Consider the following 18,008-nt stretch of genomic DNA (forward strand, 5'->3'; position numbering starts at 1 on the left):
GTTTGGAGCTTTGACGAGTCTACCGCGGACCGCTGGTTAGCTTACAATGCTAGTATTTGGGGCATGGGGACACTCAAATTAAATTGTTATTTAATACTACTAAAAAGGCTTGAAATATCACCACACCATAACGTTAGCATAATTAGGGTCCCTAAATGTGAACCGAAGCATTGACAACATTGTAAGTGTACAGATAGTTTATTAAAAAGATAGATTATAAAGACAGTCGCGTTCATGTTTACTTGCGGGAGCTATCTTGGAAACCAGTCATGACTAGTCGAAAAACGAGCGCCGTGCAAATGAGTCTGAGATTCCCATACTGTCTATGGAGATTCCACGTTGCACGGTGTTCAGAGTAGGTACACATCAGTTAATAACCCCTAGCTTCGTTTTGCACCGGAATTGTCCTTTAAGTAAAGTTAACCTAGAACCCCATGATTGTGGCTGAGGCACTCATTCTTCTACTAGGTCTTTTTTACAATAATACAGCAGATTGAGTTCCACATCCCCTCAAATGGCAGTCGTAATACCAAACAACTCCTGATGATCATGTTGCGTAAGATTACATACAATGTGTTGGTTGTTTTGGGCCTACTGCATCTGTGCTGCACTGAGACTAACAATTTTGCCTAAGAAAAAGGGACAGCATGAGAAATAACACTGGTCATGGGTGACACCATACATAACTTGCTATCACGATAGTTACAATAAGTACAGATTTCGGAGTTGATCATCGTTCTCCTTCTCTCCATCACCTTCACATGAACTTTAGCAACAACAACTGAAAACGGCAAAATATTTTATCAGATGTGCAACGGCATTTTTGGGGCTTAAAATGCAAAAAAGTGAAACCAACTTCCAGAGTGGAAATCTTAAAAACGCTCCACTGTCGCGTTGCGTCTAAAGGGTGAAAACGGTGTGTGTGTGTGTGTGTGTGTGTGTGTGTGTGCGCCACATGTCTGTGTGTGTGCCTGTGTGTGCATTGTTTGAGAGTGGAAAATCTTAAAAATGCTCAACCATTGCATTCCTGTCTAAAAGGTAAAAACAGTGTGTGTGTGTGTCTGTGTGTGTGCCTGTGTGTGCATTGTTTAAGAGTGGAAAATCTTAAAAACGCTCAACCATCGCGTTCCTGTCTAAAAGGTAAAAACACTGTGTGTGTGTGTGTGTATATGTGTGTGTGTGCCATGCGTGTGTGTGCGTGCCGTGTATATGTGTGTGTGTGTGTGCTGCGTGTGTGTCTGTGTGTGTGCCTGGGTGTGCATTGTTTGAGAGTGGAAAATCTTAAAAACGCTCAACCATCGCGTTCCTGTCTAAAGGGTAAAAACGCTGTGTATGTGCCGTGCGTGTGTGTGCCATGCGTGTGTGTGCGTGCCGTGTGTGTGTGTGTGTGTGTGTGCTGCGTGTGTGTGTGCCTGTGTGTGCATTGTCCTCGTCTGTCCAGACAAAATTGTCAGCTTTTGTTGTTTGCTTCGCGCTACTAGGGAGAGGAGAGGGAGACGATTAGAAGGAAGGTTCTACATAGGCGCGCAGACTTGGTGGTGTTGTGTGGCAGTGCTTCACACTACCACCTAGCCGCCTGGTGTACATACTACATCACGTTTCACACACTTTTGCGTCACCATATGCACGCAGATTGCAAAGTGAGAATGCAACGCCACTTTTGCGTTTTCTCTTCAGATCGTTTCCGTCTAAACATAGCCTTAGATTCACCTCCCCTCCTGCTGTTCAGTTCTCTCCCAGGGAATCCTAACTCCCCCTCTTCTCAGTAGAGGAGTGAGGCCAGACCTAGAAATAGGAACCGTTGTTCTCCCTGTTTTTCCCTTGCATATCAACTGCCTCCTTTCTTCCTGAATAAGCCCTCAGTTTTGCACCCATGTCTTTCCTCGTGCCAATCCATCATGAGAATCAATCCACCACTAGTATCAATCCCCTGAGCCCACTCAGTGCAAGATGGTCCTGATTCTCCTCACTACAGTCTTGTCAGTCAGGCTTTCCAGGCAAACACAACGGTCACCTTCACCCATAGCGCTTCTGCAAAGTGGGCACATTGAACCACTCTCCTCCTGTGTCCCTCCCTGTCCCCACCCTCCCTTCACTGTGCATTTACACAAGCACACGCAAACACACCTACCTCATCTGATGTTCTACATTTGTCTCCACTACTGGGAGAAAAAGCTAATGAAACTGTTAATCATCTCAGCCCCTATTCAGCCGAGATCTGCTCCCAGCTCTTACCAGTTATCATTGGTTTGCCCAATGGGGGAAGAAGTATCCTTTACTTAAGCAAAAGCACATCACTATTATTACAACTTGTTATCAAATAAATGTATAAGAGTATAAAGTACATTTCCATGTGAAATGCAGTGTGGTAGAAGTTTAAAGTGGCAATACTCAAGTAAAGTACATGTATGTCAGAATTGTACTTAAGTGCAGAACTGGAGTAAATAGATTGTTACCTTCCATTAACTGGTATGATAGCATTTTAGAAGGGCTGCATAATTAATCTAATTGCAATTGCAATTAGGGCTGGGCAATATGGAGAAAATCAAATATCACAATATTTTTGACCAAATACCTCTATCGATACCGCAACGATATTGTAATGTTGACTATTGGTGCTTTCACAAAATATTTACATAATGAGATTTTTAGATAAATAATCATCAGTAATGTGGATATAAGGACTAAGTGGGTAAATGCAAATAATAGAACAGCTAGAATAGTCTGGTAAGTTCAGAAAAGTACATCACTTTACTGTAATGCAGCCTTTAAAACCAGGAAAAGACACCACTAATGCCATATTACGATATCCAAAATCTAAGACGATATCTAGTCTCATATCACAATATCGATATAATATTGATGTATTGCCCAGCTCTATTTGCAATGTCACTCTGCGATTACATAACCGCAAAAAGTGTGATTTAAGGAAACAAAAAGGTGTGCTGTGTGCGTGACACTCTGTTTGCACTGCAGTTTCCCTGTTGTAACACCTTTCACTTTACCGACAGTATTAAGAACAGATGAAGCCACCCTGTCTTAAGAAGCTTAGTGTTTACTTTTAACTCACTTTACATTGTCTTTGCTGTCTCTTTTTTCTCTTGCTTTTCCCTCACACAGCCGCTATGCCAACAGTCAGTTTGTTTATGTATTTCTTCTTATCCTGTCTAACTTTGTACTGTATGTTCAAGTAAAGAAAATACACATTTCAAAGTTTTAGTTGCTTTCCATGATAATTAAGTAAACTCATAACACCATTATATCGCAATTGTAATTGCAATATTATCAATCGCAATCGCAACATGACTTTTTCTCCAAATCTTGCATGTATGCATCCTTGCATGTAAAACATGCAAGGTTTGGTCCAAGTATGCTTAACCAATTACATGCAATGGAGAGTGATTATCTAATAGAAAATGAGCTGTGTTGAGAAGCCTCATCATTCTGCAGATCAAAGAAAAAGGGGTGCAGATACCACACCAGTTTTTTTTTTTTTTCCACTGGCACTGGAACAGTCCATGAGTCGGTTTTCCAGCCTCCTGACGAGACAGAATGAGCCCAGCCAAGGATCGGGCTCACAGGGATTATTAATAGAGTTGAGTGGGCTTCACGGATGCAGGCGTAGAATGTGTCAAAGAGTAAATGCATCATTGATCAAAGCCTGCTCAGAGATGTAGTCTTATTTTTGCCAAACACTGAGCAGAGACGGGGGTTTGGAAGAAAACAATTGCCTTTACCAAAGGCTCCATGTGTGTTGAGCTACAGTAAGCACACCTGCTCTTCTACCCACACAGAGTCCTCTGCACCTACACAGGTGACTGGACTTCACTGAGCACCAATTTTAGCCTCCTTCACCTCGTTCTCTACTCCAGCATCGAAATAGTTTCTCAGCTGTGGAAATTTAAAATACATACATGGTGGGCGTTTGGAGAGTGAATGTGCTGCACCTGGAGGCAGGTGTAAACTTCCACAATTGTGTGTGTGTGTGTGTGTGTGTGTGTGTGTGTGTGTGTGTGTGTGTGTGTGTGTGTGTGTGTGTGTGTGTGTGTGTGTGTGTGTGTGTGTGTGTGTGTGTGTGTGTGTGTGTGTGTGTACACATGAGGTGGTGTGGAAGGGAAAACAGAACCTCTTTTGGGATCGTGAAAAGAACAACTGGCATTGATTAAGGGTCTTGTGGTTTGTCGACTAACACAGAATCGCTATCGAGGACAGGCTGTGGTGTGTGAATGTTTGTGTGAACACCACAAGGCACATCTGTCAGAGGACAGTGCAGGATGCTTCTCCCCTTTTTTATCTCCACCACTCATTAGTCCTGTTCAGGGGTGGGGGGATGAGTGTAGCAGAGGTGTCCTGTACTGCAGCAGCAGCACAGCTCTCTGGTGGCAGGCAGGGGCACTTCTCTCTACCCAGCATTCGCTGCATTGCAGACGGCAGTCAAGGTTATGCCTGCCTCTACGGCCACATTGACAAACTGAAGTATTGAGGATGCCGGGACATGCAGTCTGAGAGACAACGATTGAGCTCCAGGAAACATGTGGCCTTGTTGTCCTGTAGTGGTTTTATTTATAGTCCTTCATGCTCAGACTTGCAAATCCCATATCGACTCCTTCAATAGTACTCTATCTTTTGGGGGGCATTAAAAGACCGCATTTCTTTTTTACGCTGCACAGATAACATCTCTTTTATTTTCCTCTTTCTTGCAGAGTTGCCTGTAATCTTTTGGCAGGCTGTCATTTCATACGAGCATTGTGTCTGAGGTGTAGGGTGAATGCCACGGAGATGTGTGGCACATGGACTGACAGGCTGACATTTGTTGTTAATCAGCCCCCTGCTCATCCTCAGCTTCCGCTGTCTGGCTGTGATAAACATGTCAGTCTTAGCCACGCTGCAACACTAAGGACCGCAGGCTGTATATGGTCAGCGCTTCAGAGAGTTCCTGTGCAAAGTTCCATTGGAACTGGATCAGAGAAAGGCCACATCTGGTAGCATACACAAAAGAGCCACTGCAACATTTTCACTTCCTGTTCAAAGTGAGCTGTAGTCTTACATAGAAACACAGAGAAGAAACAGAGGATAGCCTAATTTCCACTTCCTGTGTGTGCGTGTGTGCGTGTGTGTGTGCTGGGCGTGTGCGTGTGCATGTGCATGTAACCATAAGGATTCCTCTGGCTTCCCCTTTTGTTGCGACCAAAACTTAGGCAGACTGTTCAAAACAGCTGCCTCTGTCAGATGTTACTGAGGAAGTCCTATATCGTTTCCCAAAGGGTAGAACATTCATCACACTGCTAGTCAGACCTTAATTGTTTCCCAGTATCAATTGCATCTATTTATTGGTGCTATATGAAGGGATATATGTAGAGAAATAGACAGAGGGAGTAAGACAAGAAAAAAGAAATTGATTGATTTGAGTGACAGAGAGAAAGACAAAGTGGGAGAGCAAACAATAGTGAGAGAGTGAAAGGACAAGCAATAGAGAGAAAGGAGAGGACTGATGATGGGACGCACGCGTCAAAGCCAGTGTCAACTATTATCCTTTCATTGGTCATCATCGGGTGTTGGGCAAACACACTTTCATGTCACATCCTCCACATCTTTGGCAGACAGATCCGGTGCCTGTGGCTGAAAACCTTTTGGGGAAATGAGAACACACTGTGGTAATGAATGTAATGAGAGGGATGTTTTGAGATCAGATAACACTGTTTAATTAAAGCAATGCAGACCATGAGGGAGAACTAAACCGTTATGTCTGATAGGAGTTGATGAGTGCCTTCAGTAGCAGTAGCTGTGAGGGACTTGGCTTAGCATAAGGCTGTCGTCAGATAAAAACCCAGCAACTCCAATTTTATTGACTCTCATGATTTTAGTGGAGTTGGAAGGAGACACAGTTGTCTATGTGCTGTGAAATTCAATTAGTGTTTGGCTCATGGAAACATTTAGGGCTGCCCCCTCTTACTCGATTAATCAACTAATCGGTTGTTTTGATCTTAGTTGACTATTGTTGATGCTTCTTTCATGCTGAATGAATTATTCCCAATAACCTTATAAAGTGGTCTTTTGCATGATTCTTGAGAAACTCCGTTTTACAGATCTGTCAATTAAATCAACTAATCGATTAGGTGACAAAATCATGTGTTAGTTGACTAAGAAAACTAACATAACTTGATCCACTCACCAAAATAAGTGATGCAGGAGATAAGAGCATCCTCTTGCACAGGAATTGACTACCCACACCTAAAAACCCAAATAATAAACAATTTATTTCTAATTTTTCATAATATGGGCACTTTAAAACACCAATGTGCAAAGGTCCAGAGTGCAGCTTTAAGTAGTGAAAACCTTTGGATGCTTTAGGAGATATAGATTTTCATCTGACAGCAACAGTTCCTGACCGCACCATAGGTGCATGCATTTTTAGATGTGTAAGTGGCTCCAGTGAGAATCGAACCTTGTAGTCTTGGCAGATTCTGTTCTGGGACACTCCGCCACATTAGTTGAATTGGGGCACAGAGCTTGTACATAGTTGGCATAGTAAATGGAGGAGATAGAAAGCATGAATATGAGCTGATAAAACAACCTTCCAACAACCTCCGCTTAACCAGGGAAAACAGTTCGGCAGGAGATTGTAAGGGAATCCGGGGACAAACAACCCCTCCTGTGTCTCCCCCCTCCCACAGACCAGGATTATTGTGTTGTTATTTAACACAGCTTCTACAGAATTACCAACATGACCTGACAGACACACAATCACTTAGAGTGGGAGCTGAGATTGACAGCGGACACCTTGCCTATACGGAAGAGGATGACCACAGACTGATAAGACAGGAATCTGACTGTGAGGGAATCTTAAACTGGATGTGACTTGACCCTGCAAAAGATAAGAGACTCTCTTTCCCTTTCTGACTCTGTCCCTCATGCTTAGCAACAAGCATGCAAACATGAACACGCGTAAAGTCACCTGAAGTGAGCTTATGAAATAGGTTCTGGAGGAAATAATTGGCCCCACTGGTGACGGCAGTAGATGGAAAGCATGAGGAAAGCAGCTGGGGAAAATGATGGGCGATGTGATGGAGAAACCACAGGAGAGCCTGACGTTGGTGTGCATGTGTATGTTCGTGGGTGCATTCAAATATGCGTTAAACTCAGAAAGGTGTGATATGATTTATGACCAAACATGTAGACGTGCCATACTAAATGTATTGAGTGGTCTCATGACTGATAGTAAGAAAAAATGCACTCCTAAACACAAATGATTTGTGACTAAATTATGTAAGCTGGGTGGCAGCACATGGTGCTTTTTTCTGTGGTTCCACAGCTCGATAGCATTGACCTCTACTCTCTGTGGGTCAGTAATTAGTGAGACTGTTTGGTGCTCTTCAGCTTGTTCACAGTTCTCTGGGGGATTTCCACTTATTATCGGACCACGGAAAGATTGTTAACAGCAGAACTGGGGCTTTACATCCAAGGTAACAGTGTGCACAATGGACCACCTGGATTAAAATGTAAATCCATTCGTACACTGGGACAAAAAACGAGCACACACTCAATTCCTCTCGCATCCCCTCTCAGACCTTTGATTTTCTTGCCTATTCACACATTGTCTTTGTGTGCGAGAGTTGCATGATGTGTCGCTGAAAGTACTGCTGTGAGAATTAAAGAAGTCGCCCACATGACCGATTAGATTGACAAATGGTGAAAAGCCCAACTTCTCTCTCTCCCTGACTTTCTTTTCCCTCCTCTATCTCTCTTTATTCTCTCTATCCCTCCCTCGTCTCTCATATTTCCAAAATCTGTATTCAATTTGAAAATGCTTTCTGAGCATGACAGATCAAAAATGCCATGTTGCTAAGGCAAAAATGTTGCTGACATTTTATTTATCTCACCATCCCTCTTCTATCTCTTTCCCCCTATGAGAATTTAGTTTTTAAATTTCATTTAATTTGCTTTATTGGCATTGAGGTTGCACAGCATTGCCAAAACATCTTAACAAATTAAGTTAACATTAAGCTCATTAAACTTGCTCTCTTTCTCGATTTGTCAATCGCTACTTCTATCTCTCCCTCTTGCATATGCACAGTCTCAGCATACATCCACTTTACCTCTCTCTTGTTCTTTCTCTCTATGGATGCCTCTTTGCTCCCAGATTTAGGGAGTAGAGTCTGTTAGAGGCTGATTTATGTCTGCCCTAAGCTCTGTGTGGCAGGATTTAGATGTCAGTTTGTGTAACCATCTTGGATGTTGTAAGTGTGGTGCCTTGGGGTAGTGGTGGGCAGCCTAGACCTGAGGAGGGGAAGGGAGGGGGGTTCTGATGATGACCTTCCACCTACCTCATCCAAGCACAGCAGGGCTTACTGAGCTGTGAAATCCTTCAAGGCAAAAGCCAGAACTCTGGCTCTTTACGTCTACTGCTTCTGCAGGAAACGGTGTTGGGCTTGCTCCAAAAAAGACAATAAATATCAGATCACCTTCACTTGATAATTTAGTCTGTGCAGTAATTCATTCCTCATTCATCACTTGTTGCATGCAAAATTTGGAATAACCTTGCCCTATCTTGTTTGAGAGGATTCAAGGAAAACAGATTTAAATAATACATTTGCATAAGATTAGTATTTGTATAAAAATTTAAATAGTGAAAGTATTTCTACCTGGACAGTGAATTATTGCTTCATTTTTCGTCCAGAGAGGCAACACTTCCAAGAACGATAGCTACTATGATGAAAATTATTAATTAATTTGAGGGGAAGATATTTTTGCCTTGACTGTAATATCAGAGACTAAAAAAGTAATTGGTTACACAAAATCTGTCTGTGTGTGATTGATGGTGCTGTGTTTGACATCAACGTCAATATGTGCATTTGATGTGTAATGTGGCTTAGCTGTGACTAGCTGACTGTCAGGGTGTTCTATATGTGTGTAGACATTGATCCCATGATCCCCCAGTACACATTCAGGCAAGCGCAACACACAAACTGTGACTCACATCTTGGAGAGCACGTCATCAAGAGGGCTCTGCTCTGTTCTGTCTTCGTTCCCCGTTACCCACGCTCCCCTGTTGCCTTATTCACCGATTCACATTGCACACACTCAAATGACACAGTAGCTCTGTGGGCGAGAGGAACTGAGCCATGCCTGACTACTTCCTGCAGACCCCTTTTTAGAGTTGAGATATGATAGGAGTGAGGAGTAGCGAGTGGCAGCTAGCCAGCCCAGCCGTGACAAAGAGGTGGGATGGCTTGAGGTTTGGTGGGATGGGGAGGAAGTGGGGCAGTGGGTAGTGAAATAAGCAGCATGCCCAGAGTCCCACAGGAAGACCTTTAGGGGAGAGATTAATCCTCTGTGTGTTCAAAAACAGGTTGAGCGGTATCAGCACTCTGCTCATACTAACCTATGACAGTCCAGTGGCTGAGACACATACCCTTTTTTTTAATGTAGCCTTCAAATGTTGAGCTGCAGAACGATGCATTTTTCAGTTTTGCTTGTGCTTTCTGATATAGCAAAAGATCAGGCAGCCGAGAAAACCCTGGGGTTTTTGTTGGGGTGCTTGTGTTGCACCCGCACAAACATACACACTCTCCGGATATGAAGCATGCGTTAGTTTCTAATAGTGCTGCATTCCAGGACACACAGCAGACCAGGGGAGTACGGGAAACCAACCAGATTGGTTTTAAAGATGATATAACCATAAAATCAGAAATATAATGATTATTAAATTATACAAAGATTGGAAGTCTATAAAAAAAATAAGCTTGTCCATTATGCCCTCCAGTACCATTTTAAAGAGTTATTGTTTGGCATAATCCACTCAGTGGGGCACTGTATTGTAACAGGCAACATGCTCATGTTGCATTAATTGCCTCCCTGGAGTTAAGTTCCCCATGTCGTACTGCTCATGGCGCCCAGCATCAGGGTGTGACAACTGTGACGGGATGTAGAGAGAGTGTGACTTACCACTGCCCAGATGATGTTAAGGGAATCGTCTCACAGCCTGCCCCGTCCCCAGTAGCTTCACCCTTCCATCAGGGAGTGTTTGACCCAGCCCACGGCAGTCAGTGTCACCACAGGAAAGGGGATGGGGGAGGTGTGGAGGACTACCGAAATACCCCCACATCACTGCAGCAACAGGCAGCCAAGCCAGAAGCACTTAAGCACACACACATTATCAGAAATACTGACATATCTACCAGGAAAGGCCCCAGGGGCTGCGAATAAATGGTGAGAGAGTGCAAGAAAAGCATGGCCAATCAAGGGGAGGCAGACATTTTAAAAACGGTAAAAAAATAAATAAAAGGAAGGACATTTTCATGAAATTATGATTGAAAATGTATTGTGCTTTGTTTCTCTTTTTTGGTCCTAACTTTGGTTATTTATGCATACATCCACAACGCACTTGAACAAACAACTGATTATTCCTTTACCTCTAGGTCACTAGCCTTATGATTTTGCATTTAAATTCAATAAACAGAATTCAGTTTCAATAGTATATGAAATGGCCCCTAATAGACACATTGTGACTATTGGTTTTGATTGAGAGACTGGAGCATGTCATCCTACCTGGCTGTCCAGCTAATTGTAACAGCATGTTAATGGGACACAAGATTACCCTTGCACTCTTTGACTCTCTGTGGCTACAGCACTTCCCTAAAGAAGGCCTGGAAACAATCAGACCTGAACAGATCTCCCACTCTTGCTCAGTCTGCTTTCTGTCTCAGGGTATTTTCTTCACATATCCCCAATACCCCAGTCAATGTAGACGCCCATCTGGTTGACTTTTGAAAAGAGCAGAAGAGCAAACCAGATGAGAGACCAACTGTTTTAAAAATAGGCTAGAATTGTTAACTATAGCAGGCTAGTCAAATAAAGGAGCATGACATTTAGGTTTAAATGTAATCTCTTGATTACGGCCTCAAGATTTATCTCGGACTTATTATTATTATTATTATTATTATTATTATTATTATCATTATCTAACTTGTTGGATGAATCAAGAGCATGACACAATGAAAAAAGATAGGGTTAGCATCACTTCTGTGCTCTGTCTGCCTTCTTCTTTGGTAACACTTTATAATAATGGTACATGAATTATGAATTCATGCATGATTTCATACATGAAAAACCCCGAATTCACTCATGTAGTATTAGAACTATCAGTAATGTACAAGGATTAATAGTATCTCATGCGTGACTTAATGCAGGAAGAATATGTTAATTAATGCATCAATTAAGGTATTTGAATAATTAGGATTTCTGATTTATTAATAATGTTCATGTCTTCTTCAAAAAACTGACCAGCCAAAGCAGTGTACATATATTCTAAAGAGTTGTATCGTTGTAATCATGATTAACTAAACATGACTTCTTTATTACTTCATGTTTGTGGCCCTTCAAATAAAGAGCTTACCTGGTCCATCTTTAAAATTGATAAATCATATCTTATTAATGGATTTTAAAGATGGACCAGATCAGCACTTTATTTGAAGGGCCACAGACATGATGAAGTGATGCATTGATTAACACATTGTTCCTGCATTTAGTCATGCATGAAATACTATTAATCCTTGTACATTACTGATAGTTCATGAAGTACTATATGCGGGAATTCATGATAATTCGTGTACCATTATTATGAAGTGTTACCAGTTCTTTTTATTTCAAGGTTACCTCTGTGAAAGAGTTGGAATTGTATTATCCTCCAGCTGAACCAACAGCACCCTCCTTACCCTCACAGTCCTGGCAAGAGCACATGCATAACCATGTGCCTGTTGGTCTTGGCACTAGCTCTCACGGCAATTGCATGCAAGTGTTTCTCGAGGAGGAGAAAATAAATACTTGAATAACTGTATTTTAACACATTGTGAACAACCATTTTGACCTGGGTGGTCCCAGCATCGGGCCACAGCACACCATCTCGTGCAAGAGCAGTGAATCTAGAATTTCCAAAAGGTATTTCATTGACATCTTTATTATAGATTACAGTTTTTTTTTAAATTATGATATTGAGTACTGATGTGTAGGGGTTAGAGATAGAGGTCGTAAAACAAGGGCAAAACCAGAGAGCGATCATCATGTCATATCTTCAGCTTTGCATCAAGTGGTGCTCATTAATCGCGATGAGGTGCCGGGCGTTATCTGCCTCTGACCGTCAGGTGAAAGATGGATGGTCCTGAGGCTTTTCACTGTGACTACAGTTAAACTCATGCTCAGGGGAGATCCATCACACCTGTACAGGCAGTCACTGTCTTGGGGTAAAGACGTACTGACTCCTCCATAGCCCTGGGGTCCTCTGCCCTTTCTAGCTTCCTCTCTTCAAACTAAAACCGATCAACAGACATGGAACAAGGAGGAAAATTGAGATTAGGTGGCTTTGGTTACATGCGTTTCATATCAGAGTTGTAGTAATCAAGCATCACCACTGACACGTGGTAATAGATGTTTTCATAGATGTTTTCACAAAATTATTTGTCCTTTTTCTGAGTTTCAACAATGACAGTCTCAAAGGCTTTGTGTTTAGAATAGTTAATATGTAACAGTAATTTGTGGATTGGTTTAGTTTTTACTTTACTGTACTGTTCTCTGTGGTTTGCATTATTCAACAAGCCTATTTTCCAAGCCCTTAACCAGGCCATCTGCATTCGGGCTTTCTAGCTAACCACAGCCTTATGGGGAAATAGGGCATTGCTGTATGTCTGCTTTCTGCCAGCTAGGCTCATGACCTAAAAGCTGCAAAAGTTCAGTCATGTCAGTGTCATGGTTGGGTGTGTGTGGCGCATCTGTTTCACTACTTTCACAAGTTTGGCTTTTGCCTTGGTTGTAGAGAGACCGTCTCCACAGAGCTTTAACAAACATTGCAATGTCTTTGGAATCGGCTGGCAAGAAATGTATTTATGAGAGGTTGCCCACAGGATAATTATTTAACCACATCTCATTTGCAGTTAAAAGGTAATTTGAAACCAAATTTAAAGCCCTCAACTTTGTTTGAGGGATGAAATCATTGTGACTTCAGCCAAGCCAAAATTGTATCTCAAGTTCTCTAACCTATTATTACAGCAAGCAGTCCTGTTTAAAAAAGAAACAGACCTCATGCATTACTGCATATTACAATTTGTCTCAAGGGAAAACCCCAGAAGTTACTCTGCCTTCACATTAAGTTACTTTATGTCATTTAAAACATTAGCAAAAAAATTAGACAAGGAGATGTGCATTTTAAATAAGCACATAATTATCTCTGAGGCTATTGGCCTATCATAAATATATTAAAAAGGACTGATTGCTTTTTTGCCATTTGAAGTCAGATGTCAAAGAAGCCCCTGCATCGTGCCTATCCACCGCTGTGTCCCATCTTCATAAAATGGGCCCATGCATGTTGAGCAAACATGCTGGGAAGAAAAGATTTACACTAAGCAGTTGATAACTGGGTGTATAATGGCAGCCCGTACTTCGTCATGTTTATACGTTCAGCAGCTCTGCACAGTTTACTAATGGGAATGGTTTTATCATGTCCAGCATAACAGCTTGTGTTTAGATTTAGGATTTTTCTTTTAAGTTTAATGTGCATCCATCTATCTATCTATCTATCTATCTATCTATCTATCTATCTATCTATCTATCTATCTATCTATCTATCTATCTATCTATCTATCTAATCCACTCAATGATAAAGGTGCTAACTCAGCCTTTTGTCTCTGTTCTCATCTTCTATACATTATAATCCCAGTGTGGTGTTTACTGCTTTTTTTCCTATTTCAGATACAAAGTGTAACCAATAAATCCTTCTCTACCCCAACCTTCCCCCATCCCATTCTGTTTCCAGGATGGTTCCAAACAGAGGCAGGTGAGGAAGAAAACGGTGTCCTTCAGCTCAATGCCAAATGACCGCAAGATCAACAGCACAGCTGCTTGCATGGCCTTTATGATGGAGGGTTGTGAGATGAAGAAGGTGCGCTCTAACTCACGCATGTACAACCGCTACTTTCTGCTGGATCCAGACATGCACTGGCTCCGTTGGGAGCCATCAAAAAAGGATTCAGAAAAGGCCAAACTAGAGATCAAGGGCATTAAGGAGGTCCGTTTGGGAAAGAAAACCCCAGTTTTGCGCAGCAATGGTCTCTCAGATCAGTTCCCTGATGAATGTGCCTTCTCAATCATCTATGGGGATAACTATGAGTCCTTAGATTTGGTAGCCAGTACAGCAGATGTCGTCAGTACCTGGGTGATGGGCCTGAGGTATCTGGTGTCTTATGGCCGGCACACTGTAGACATGGTAGAACCCAGCCAACCGAGTCTGCGAACGTCTTGGATTGGCTCAGTGTTTGAACTGGCAGATATGGAAAAGGAAGGACACATAGACCTGTTCAGGGCCACCCAGATAATCAAGGGGCTCAACCCTGGAATGAAAGAGTCTAGGATAGAGCTGAAGTTCAAGGAACTCCAGAAAGCTAAAGACCAATATGGAGAGGGAATTAACATGGACACCTTTGTGGAGGCCTACTGTGAGCTCTGTACACGGCCAGAGATCTTCTTCCTACTGGTACAGTTCTCCAGTAACAAGGAGTATCTGGACAGTAAAGATCTGATGCTATTCGTGGAGGTGGAGCAGGGTGTGGAAGGTGTAACAGAGGACATGTGCAGGGATATTGTTCAGAAATTTGAGCCATCCGCCGAAGGTAGGGAGAGGGCCTACCTCTCCATTGATGGCTTTACACATTACCTCCTCTCCTCCGAATGCCACATCTTTGACCCTCAGCACAAACGTGTGTGCCAGGATATGACCCAGCCTCTGTCCCACTACTACATCAACTCGTCCCATAATGCCTCACTTCTGGAAGACCATTTTTGGGGCTCGTCAGACATCAGCAGCTACATCCGAGCTCTAAGAATGGGCTGTCGCAGCATTGAAGTCATTGTATGGGATGGCCCTGATAATGAACCAGTGGTGTATGTGGGTAGTTCTGTAGCCTCACATCTAGCTTTCTCTAAAGTCCTGGACATTATAAACCAATATGCTTTTGAGAGCTCAGAGTATCCCTTGATTCTCTGCCTAGTGACCCACTGCTCCATCCCCCAGCAGAGGGTCATAGCACAGCATATGAAGAAGATTCTTGGGGACAAGCTGTATGTTGAACCCCCATTCAAGGAGGAAAACCACCTACCCCCCCCTGAGAAACTCAAAGGTAAAATCCTCATTAAAGGTAAGAGGCTACCGCCCAACTGCACTGATGAGGGTGACGTGACAGATGAGGAGGAGGGTCTGGAAATGTCTCGAAGAGTGGGAGCTGATGAGAAGGACCAGCTAAATGGCTTAAGCTACAGGAGACTCAGACTGTGCAGGGAGCTCTCTGATCTTGTATCTCTCTGCAAGTCAATCCAGTTTAGGGACTTTGAAATATCTAAGCGAGACCAAAAATACTGGGAGATATGTTCCTTCAATGAGGTTGATGCAAACAGGTTTGCCAATGAGTTCCCAGAGGAATTTGTCTGTTATAACAAGCGCTTTCTCTCCAGGGTATATCCCACACCTATGAGAATTGATGCCAGCAACATGAACCCCCAGGATTTCTGGAAGTGTGGCTGCCAGATTGTGGCCATGAACTACCAGACGCCAGGCCTGATGATGGACCTCAACCTAGGCTGGTTCAGGCAGAATGGAAACTGTGGGTATGTTCTGCGGCCAGCCATCATGAGGGAGGAGGTGTCCTACTTTAGTGCCAATGCTCGGGACTCACTGCCAGGAGTGTCTGCCCAGCTTCTTCACATTAAGGTCATCAGTGGGCAAAATCTGCCCAAGCCTCGCGGCTCTGCAGCTAAGGGTGATGTGGTGGAGCCCTACATATATGTGGAGATCCACGGCATTCCAGCTGACTGTGCTGAGCAAAGAACCAAGACTGTGTCCCAGAATGGTGACAACCCTATTTTTGATGAGAGTTTTGAATTCCAGATAAATTTACCAGAACTTGCAGTACTGCGCTTTGTGGTGCTGGATGACGACTACATTGGAGACGAGTTCATTGGCCAGTACACCATCCCATTTGAGTGCCTACAGCCAGGCTATAGACATGTCCCCCTACAGTCACTGACGGGAGAGTTCCTACCCAACACCACCCTGTTTGTCCATGTAGCCATCACCAACAGGAGGGGTGGAGGAAAGGCACATAAGAGGGGTCTGTCTGTCAGGAAGAGTAGAAAGGCCCGGGAGTACACCACCACCAAGACCACAGGGATCAAAGTAGTGGACGAGCTCTTCAGAGCTTCCACCCAGCCCCTCAGGGAGGCCACAGACCTCAGAGAAAATGTGCAGGTAAGGAACTACATACTTAAAGTATTTATAAAACATAATCACAAAACCTTTACCAAGTGGCTATTGGGTTGTGTAAAGCAAGAGTTCTGTTTGAAGGTCTTTTTACATTCTGGTGAAGTGCTTATGATGTTGTTCATTCAGAACAAGTAAATAATGTCATAGATCACTCTTTGATTAGTGTGTTTGTGGTCCAAAGTTCAATGAAATCATTTAATTCTATAGCGCAATGCCATTTATCTTATAAACAATGGCAACACACAGACTCAATGAAGTACAACATTTGGTGGCTCTCACTGCATTCAGTTTTGATGATTTGGTTCTCCACCAGTTACTTCACTCACTTTTTTTAGACTTAGAACTTGATCTACGTTAAGGTAGATTGGGTGCTCAGTCTGTAAATGGCTGTGGCAATATTGCAGATCTGTTCTCAAGAAAATCTGGCAATACTTTTTTTTAATGGTATAAACCACTTTTGAGGCTTTGCTGGAGACACTCGGATCCAAATCCAACATTTTCAAGTCTCTGCACATACAGTAGATGTTTTGATGAAAATGCAGTGCTATAGTAAAGATAGCAGGATCATCAAAATCATTGATGTTCATGCTCTGCAGACCCTGGTATGCTTAACAATCTACATGGTATTCTGAATTAATGTTCTGTTACAGTACTAACTTTTAATGGTTGTCTACATATTGGGTTCAGGTCAAGATATGAAAAGACAGACACGCCTTTTCCACTGAATAAAACTGCATGACTTTTGAATTGCTTATAGGTCAAAACTGATGTAACTGTTTCTGGTTAGACTCATTTCACTTGCTGTTGTGGATAGAGGCTTGTTGCTAATAGTGTTCTGTTTATGTTGTAGAAGAGATGGTAATAAAGTGACATTGCTGTACAATTATGAGGTTTATGAATATTGTAATCATTAATGAGTAACGATAATTGCCCATGGAAGAGGACTGGGTTGCTAGTCACTTGTGCATTACTTTAAAACTCCTCTAGATGAACAAATGAAGATTAGTAACCACGGTGTATATTTGGCTGAAGACCAGAAGTCTTACAGTGCATGTATCATTTTGTTTGTGATGACTGAAGGATATGATATAAAGCTTGTCTCATTTGTTCATTTTACAAATTACAACACAGCCTTTTAAATACTTAGCTGGGTGTTGTTTGATTGTCAGTTTAGAGTAGCAGACTCTTGTCCTCTCTGAAAGCTAACAATATTAAAATAATAGTGCTGGACACACTGTTGACCTGACTCCATCAGCAATGCTTTGTCAACCTAAGGAAAAAAATGTGTTAATGGAATTGTATTAAGTTAAAAAAAAAAACTGATAAAAATAAATGAAAGATGCAATTCATTTGTTTGTGCTTCTTAAAATGTATGTAAAAGTGCTTCATGTAACCAAACAAGATTATTTATGTGCTTCTCAGATTTTCTAAAGAAAAACAAAAGAACAAAAGTGGGCAAAAGATAACAAAAAACTTTAGTTGACAAATCTGATTACTGATTATCTTCTCTAATTTCCTGCCTTAACCTGAGATCACCTGTAACCTGGTGTCTTGTTCATGAGTAGCCAATGCTGGAAAATATTTAATGTTGTATAAGAAGACCTACAATTAGACATACTCATGTGTTCCTCCAGAAGCTAATGTAGCACACTCCTTTTTTATGTATCCAGGACAGTTATAAATACCATGGTTTGTCCATCTATCG

At 42.3% G+C, this 18,008-nt stretch overlaps 1 protein-coding gene across 1 annotated transcript in view; it reads left to right on the top strand.

Moving 5' to 3' along the window:
* The window catches only part of plcl5 (phospholipase C like 5), an 83,740-nt gene that overhangs the window by 28,150 nt on the left and 37,582 nt on the right, over nucleotides 1–18,008 (top strand). Inside the window, exon 2 of the mRNA XM_028599340.1 lies at nucleotides 13,805–16,288. Coding sequence (XP_028455141.1) covers nucleotides 13,805–16,288 — 2,484 coding nt within the window. The remainder of the gene's footprint in view (nucleotides 1–13,804; nucleotides 16,289–18,008) is intronic.

Source organism: Perca flavescens, chromosome 15 (assembly GCF_004354835.1).
Source record: "Perca flavescens isolate YP-PL-M2 chromosome 15, PFLA_1.0, whole genome shotgun sequence".
In the NCBI taxonomy this organism is placed as follows: Eukaryota; Metazoa; Chordata; class Actinopteri; order Perciformes; family Percidae; genus Perca; species Perca flavescens.